The sequence below is a fragment of the Trachemys scripta genome, chromosome 10, assembly GCF_013100865.1.
Source record: "Trachemys scripta elegans isolate TJP31775 chromosome 10, CAS_Tse_1.0, whole genome shotgun sequence".
Lineage (NCBI taxonomy): Eukaryota > Metazoa > Chordata > Testudines > Emydidae > Trachemys > Trachemys scripta.
The window spans coordinates 76,884,482-76,892,357 of NC_048307.1; the positions used below are offsets into that span (position 1 = coordinate 76,884,482).

General features: G+C 43.2%; 1 protein-coding gene across 1 annotated transcript in view; it reads right to left on the reverse strand.

Annotated features, from left to right (window-relative positions):
* Positions 1 to 7,876, reverse strand: part of IGF1R (insulin like growth factor 1 receptor) — a 271,670-nt gene that overhangs the window by 55,547 nt on the left and 208,247 nt on the right. The window contains exons 3-5 of the mRNA XM_034784959.1: positions 7,236 to 7,548; positions 3,801 to 3,946; positions 2,033 to 2,177 (exon numbers count right to left, since the gene is read on the reverse strand). Coding sequence (XP_034640850.1) covers positions 2,033 to 2,177; positions 3,801 to 3,946; positions 7,236 to 7,548 — 604 coding nt within the window. The remainder of the gene's footprint in view (positions 1 to 2,032; positions 2,178 to 3,800; positions 3,947 to 7,235; positions 7,549 to 7,876) is intronic.

A 7,876-nucleotide genomic window follows, 5' to 3' on the forward strand; every position in this document is an offset into this window, starting at 1 on the left:
GTTGGGAGAGTTTGTGAACTGCACCAAGCAAATGCCTTGGCTCCCGGCTCCATGAAGGAACCGCCAACTAATATACCCAACAAGCTGCCTTTTTTTCCCTCAGCACCATGCACAGAATGAGGGAGGGGTCCTGTGGAGGGGAAAAAAAAGAGGCTGTGGTCATTTAATTAAAGACAGTATCATAATGCATCTTATCTCAGCGCAAGGGGGCCAAATTAAGGTTGCACAGGCAACCACGAGAGCGAGGAAACAAAAATAAAAGGGCTTCACTTTACAGCCTTCATGTTCTTTCAATATAATTTTTTGTATGTATTATATGCAGTGCTGGCAGTGACTGCTATAGTTAGGGCAGTTAAGACCCTGTTTTCAGTTGCTTATAACGTTGCCCAACTAGCTGTTTGGGCTGGAATTTTCATGCCAGGTGTCTGCCTTAAGCGGAATGTTTTTGAAAAATTATCTTTCAGATTGCGACAGTGTCCCAAATGTGTAAGTACTTTCCAGACACAGAGGAAGACCGTTCCTGACCCAAGCAGCAGGCAATTGCAATAATTCCTTAGCATGGATCAATTTTGCTTCCCCCACGCACCCCTATTTTCCTCTTTTCTAAGTTTCACTGTTTGTTTTTCCATTGTGGAATCAGGCAGACAGAATTAAAACCTGAATCATAGCACTGCTGTTTCTTTCCTATCAGTTATGCTGGCTAACATACGAGATTCCATAAACATAATTACTATGAACTTACTTACTAAAAGAAGGCAAAAACAAATTTATAATTGGAGTATCTGCTTGAGTATGCCACATCATAAGTAGCTGAAAGAGCCTTGTTCTAGGCAAAGTGACAAGCCTCTTGGATTTGCAATTAGAAACATGTTTTTCCAAAGAGCCAAATGTTCTTATTGAAAAAGACAGTGTGCTTTTCAAGTGCAGAATGAAGAGCTGCCCTTTAACTTGCTCTGTCAGATGGTGGAATTTTAAGAATTTAAGACTGACCAAAGAGTAGCCTGAGAAAGAGAGGGAGGTTGTGAAGAATCCCTTATGCTGTAACTTTATCCTGTCAGGGCAGATAAATCAGAGACATGCAACCTTTCCCATGACCTTCCCACCACCTTTTCCTAAATGATTTTCCAAAATTCTTATTTTACTGGATCTCTCATTAGCGACGAAGGCTCATTTCTTCTCCGGAGTGTCGTTTTGGACTTGGGAAGTTACTTAATTTGGGGAGAGAAAGGGAGCGCAGCAATTTCCCAACGGATCAGCCCCCCACCTAAGCATCTCCAACTAAAGTTTTGCAGGAGCTAAACCTACCTTTGCTCTTTCAGCACCTACCTTCAGGGGTGAGGATGATAGGTGGTGTTTTAGATAGCAATTGTATGACACGCTATTAAAAGCATATTACACAGAATATTACACAATTAGGACAAATTCACAATGTTTATCAGCCAACATTACTTTAGCGGCTCATATTTTGTTTCTCTGGCTTTAGATAAGGAGAATTAGTTTCACGTTAGTATTTTGAGGCTGGCTCACTTATGTGCAGTTTCCGGCTACACAAGCTAGTTTCAGCCGCACTCCCTTATCTTGCAGTTAGTGACCTGTTTTCTTCCAATTGACATTCCATAGACCTCTGTTAAGGATACAACACTAATAAACCGCAATGCCAAAAGAGCAATGACTTCTGGAGATGTTTATTTCTGAATGCAGTAGAGCATCAAAAAACAGAACATGTCTAACAGAACAGAAAATGATGCTTACAAATGTACATCTCCCTAAAAAAATCTCTCTACAAGAGAAAGCAGCTAGCAGGGCTACCATAAATACATCTTTATAATCTTCATACAACTACTTGCATGCTAGAGGATCAAATGAATGATTGTACAATGGTTGTTCAGTAGGAGACAAATACTGCATATTAGTGGAGGTGTAGACTATATAGATGGTAACAAAGTATTCACGGTAAGACTTATTTTCCATGGCTTTCTGTGGAAGCAAAGCTGCCTCTACAAATATTAGTTCGTTGTATTTGAACACTTACCCATCCAACTGTTCCTCTCCCAAAATATATCGCAGATTCTTCAAGAAAGAGAGGGAGACTAGTGCATGGGAATGGCGAATCTTCACATACCCAGTTACTGTTTCTATCAGACCCATAAAATTCTCCAGCTCAGAAGCAATATTGTCTACATGAAAGAAAAGGAAATGCTAGTTCATACAAGTTTAACTCAGCATTTTATTCAATGCATGGTTAGCATATCAGAATAAGTATTTATTACATTCACTGCTTTTGCAAACAAAATACAGATTCATCTTGTTGCGGACCAGCACGTATCATTATTTACCTATGCAGGCAGACAGGTGGAGCACAAAACAAGGCACTATCAGAACTCCATTTATAACTTTCTTACTGATCTGTTTCCTTTGCATGAATATTCCATACTAGTGCCAGTACCAAATTCTGAGCTTTCAACAGCCAACCTTTTGGCAAGACTGAAAAGACTCATGTGCAGTTGTAAATTTAGGCATCTGTGAAACTGCAACTGCTGTTACTCTCGGTGACAGAGGTGAAGTTCATTCATTAGATCAGGCTGAAATGATCCACTGAAGAGCATGGCATCAGACGGGAGGTTAAGAGTAGCCCCACAGAGTTATGCTATTATTCTCAACAAACAGAAAGGATACTAATCTCCAAAGCACAGGACTTTTACTGGCCATTTAAAAAATAGTGTAGCTATAACTATATCATTTAAGCAGCCATTACTCCTAGAATGCTGAAACAATAAAGGTAAAGCCATAACATCTTCATGTAATGAAGCTGGCTCACAGTCAGATTTTCTACAGCTTGTATAATAGTTACACTGTAGTTGTGTAAGGGGCATTCTCCAAAATGGGCAAGGAGCTTGGAAACTGGGTGTTTGCTTCTGGTGCAGAACACTAAAACTAAATTAAGTTCTGTGTGCACAGCAGTTCAGACTGGATATCACGTGGCCAGTTATCACCTGAAAGAAGTTGGGAGGGTGTAGATTAGGAATACTCTTCAATTCTTTGAGATAATATCTAAGCATTAAACTAGACAATTTACGTTACTGTATAGTACTCAGGAATAAAATCAATTACTCCAGAGGGTGGGTGAGCTGACTGGGTTAACTTAAATAAAAGTTCTTCAGACCATCTCCCTGCAGAAGTTCAGATTCTACTTAAATATGTGAAACACATAATTAAAACAATTCACATACAACTGTTTCCAACCCCCTTGGTAATTAGGAGCAAACCTGGTATTCATAGGCAATTCAATCCATCTAGCACAGGCACAAAAATTCAAGGAACTCCACCCCACACACTCCTTTGCATGCATGCATAGGGAGGTATATTTCAAACCACCAAGTTTACAATGGTTTTTAAAGCTCAGAGTCTGTTGGAATTTCCCCAGCTGATGAATCACTACTCTGACAAATCGTATCCAGAGTTCATTTATGTTAGGACACGTACCAGATATGACCAACACAGTAATAATGAGCGTTGGGCAGAGCAGTGTTAGAATTTAAACAGGGGTATTCACTATCTCACGCACAGGGAGGAAAGCTTTGCCACTGGCTAAATACCTGGTCTACAGTCATGCCAGAGAACACCGCCATGTCGAGGATTCCAGCAGAAACCCTTAACGCAGAAGGAGCACCATTAAAAAGCAAACAATCCTCTTGAGGATACTTACAGGTTTGGGTTTTTTTTGTATTGATACACTCAAAGAGAAAACAGAAAGTTAAAGGACCCTCATCAAAGGCTCAGACAGGAGGAACATTACTTACTCCCACGGCGGATGTTAATAAGCAGATTCCCCTTGAGGACGGTGCATCCCTGCAACATTTGTGCTGATGTGACGGAATCAATGGTCTTTGTTTTCTCTTCCTCACAGATTTTTGGGCAAGGCCCTTCGCAGGGGCTGCAGAACATGCTGTTGGGAAGGAAGGGAGACCAGAAATAAACAAAAACACATGGTTCTCAATCCACAACAGACTGTTGCTGCATTGTTTGGAAAGCAAGAACTTCTCTATCTGCAACCTAACAAAATACAAATCCCTCAAACTGGGAGGAAAGTGGCCATTTTTCAGAAGAGGCCTAGCAGAAAAGCAAATATCTCATGCACCCAGGCAGGACTGCATGGGTTCTATGAGCAGATGTGACCCTCATAAATACATGCCCAAGGGAAAATGGTTATTAGAGAAATCTCCTAATGAGGTTATTGTCCTAATAAAACAGTGTCACAATTTGGATTTTAAAGGTAGTACCAAAGGACTGGAAAAATTGCTGTAAGGTACAACTGAGCAGAAAACAGAAACCTCACTCCCATAATCAGTTGCATAGATTATGCTATTCCTAGTCACTTCCCATCCTAAACTGTTGTGTAGTATTAATTCTACAAGCCCCATGGCTAGCTGTTAAACTGCGGCCATATTTCACCATCCTGGTGACTGCAATGGAGTGGTGAGTAACGTGACTCCAACACACACAGTCTGTAAATCAGGTTATGAAATGCTGTGGTATCCCTCTGGATGAAGGGCATTCGAAGTGCAAGTCATTGTCTACACTTAATATAACATAACTGAAAGACAAATGATCAAGAATACAGAAGAAGTCATTGCCCTCTCTCAGGCATTGGTGGCCCTCTAGCAAACATCTCTGCTACCGAAATAAGGCTGGAGCCTAAGAAGGTAAGCCTCCAGTACCTGACTCCCTTAGGCACCTTTGGAAAACGCAAGCCTCAGCATGCATATGTTGGCGTGAGAGAGAGAGAGAGAGAGAGACAGACAGACAATTCCACAGTGACCTCCTAAAGCAGCCCAGACCTGCTGAAATAGCTCCATACTAAAACTGGGGGGAGGGCCAGAATGTGAACATTTGCATGAATTCTCCTCCACCCCTTCTCACCAAAGTTTTAAGTTCAGGTCTAGCAAACATGAACCAAAACAAGGACAGCTCTACCGTAAACACTATCCATATACTAACCTCAATATGTACAAATGGACTGCCACCAATGTGACACTATGGGATTGTTCTTCCTTCCAGGTAAAATATAACCCCGTCATCACTTGTTTTATTTCACCACTTTTCCATCTTGCATTAGTACCAGTGATTTTTAACTTATATTCACGTTATACCTTCTGTGTGTGTGGGTAGAGGGGAGACAAGCAAAGGGAAAGAAAACCCCAGCTCTGAAAAGGAAGGCCATTGACAGCACACTGGTAAACATGGATTTGTTATTTGTTAACTAAAGGGTAACTGAACCCACTTTCTTCTTCAGCTTGGAGAAACGTGCACTGATGTAATGGAAGAAAGGAGCCTTCATTTCTTAGTCATGAGCTCCTATTTCAAATGCTACAGCATAATGTCCTAAGAACTGAAGGCATGCAAGAGGCATTCAACTAAAGGTACAAAGAATGCTAGAAACTCCTTATTTGCAACTGTTGGTTAATACCAGCTCTGGGAAACCGGGGGACAAAACGTTCACTGGCCTTGAGTTATGCCTTTCCACCTTTGCGGCTGAACACAAAACTATGATAAGATAAGCTGTGTCTATACTGTTTTATGAGAGTGTTTTTAAACAGCCGCTACTAGACGCTCAGGCCAGACAGCAGGAAAACAGTTTCTCAGGTAAACATCTGGCTTCAAGCTAGCAAACAGTAACACTGTTTGCATCTAAATGTGAACTGGAAATTTTCCTAGGAAGATGTTTGTTTGGATGATACTCTCTCGTTCTCTCTAGGTTAATAAAGCAAATGGTGGAGATTTCCATCCCTTGAACAAAACTAACCTGCACAAATAAAGGAAAAACTATGATACAGACCATTTATATGGAGACATTTTTCAATGCAGTCCTACACTACTGAGAATTCCTCTATATTAGCAATTGCTAGGAAATAACAGTTCTTAGTGCCGTTGGATTAATGGGTGGGCAACTAAGATTGTTGCCTTGGCTGCTGGCAAAGTGAGCAAGCCAACAACAGATCTATCACTCCACGATCTTTAAATTCCAGGAATATGACTGACAAAAATCAGAGTAATATTCCTGTAATAAACAGTTCCCTATGACAGTTAGTCATAAATACCAAATTCACGGCCATGGAAAACACATCATGGACCGTGAAATCAGACCTCCCCCATGAAATCTAGCTATTGGAGGGGAGGGGAGGTGAGGGGAGGAGAAGGGGCAGGGCTGGGTAGAGACTCTACTGTGCACCGAGCTCCAGCTGCTAGTCCCAGCCGGGATGGGGAGGGACACGATTTCCTCTTCCCCTGCATGGTTGCTCTTGGGGGGGAGATCAGAGGTTCCCGGAAGTGGGGATGTGTCTGCTGGGAGTGCCCCAGCCGGGGGCTCCTAGCTGCTAGTCCTGGCGGGCTGGGGAGGGACAGGACCTTCCTCTTCCACTGCACAGCTGCTTTGGGAAGGGAGACGGGGAAATCAGACCTGCCTCTGGCTATCTCCCCCAGCCGCAGGAAGCTCAGCTCTGGAGACAGCAGAGAAGTGAGGGTGGCAATGCTGCAACCCCCAATAACAGCTTTGCAACCCCAATGATCCCCTTTTGGGTTGGAACCCCCAAGGTTACATCATCATGAAATTGCAAATATAAACCTCTGAAAACGTGAAACTGACTGATTTTAAAACTCTGGGGGCCATGAAATTGACCAAAATGGACTGTGAATTTTGTAGGGCCCTAGTCATAAAATAGCATGGCAGCTACTGGTATTATTTCTCTGAACTAAGATAGAGTTGGCATTTTCCAGGAAAAAGACGGTGAACTAGAAAATGCAGAGACCTAATGGCTGCAATGAACGTGAGTGTACATAAGAGACCTGCACACAGAAAAGTCAGAATGCCAGTACACGTCAGTAAACAACCAATTAACACGAGAAACAAAACTACTTTTACAATCTGCTCTGTGTGGCAATGCTCTCCAAGAGCAGAATCTCCTTTCCATTGATTACTGGTATCTCTTCCCCATCTCCATCCCGCCCACTTTATTCCACTGCCATTTTCACTGGGCTATTGTCTAGTTTAAAGGCCTCATCCTCATGGTGTTGACAATACTCTATCTCCACTGATGTCAGCGGGAGACCAAGATGCTCAGCACCACATGGGATCAGGCCCTTAGACAGTTAATGCCAAGGAACTGGGGGGGTTATCTTTCTAAAAATCACACAGGGAACTGTATGAATAACAATGCAAGCTTGTGTATTTCCTTTACCTTTGGCTCCCGTTGCGTATGAATCCAGAAGGGCACTCTGCCATGCACTCATCATTGTGGATCACAAACTTCTCATAGTCACTTATCTCTGTAGCAGGGACTTTGGAACAGAAGTCTTTAGTAACGCAGCGCCAGCCTTCAAACTTGTAGGTGTTCGGTGGGCAGGTGGGTACGCAGATTCCTTCGTAGTAATAATTGCGGCAGGCCACACAAACCGTGTTGTTGTCAGGTGCAGTGCAGCTCCCCAAGCACTCGGGATGGCAACATTCATTTTGGTCTGTGCAAGCCCGTTTGCCACAAGCGCTGGGGCACACTGCAAAGACAGAGCAAGGGAAGACTGAACAACTGGCATTTTTAAAATATAGTGAGATTAAATGCAGCAATGTAAACACTCTGAGCGCATATCCCCTTGGGTCTAGAGCCGTGTTTCCCAAACTTGGGACGCCGCTTGTGTAGGGAAAGCCCCTGGAGGGCCAGGCCGGTTTGTTTACCTGCCGCGTCCACAGATCCGGCAGATTGCGGCTCCCACTGGCCGCGGTTTGCTGCTCCAGGCCAATGGGAGCTGCGGGAAGCGGCACGGACCGAGGGACGTACTGGCCGTCGCTTCCAGCAGCTCCCATTGGCCTGGAGCAGCGAACCGC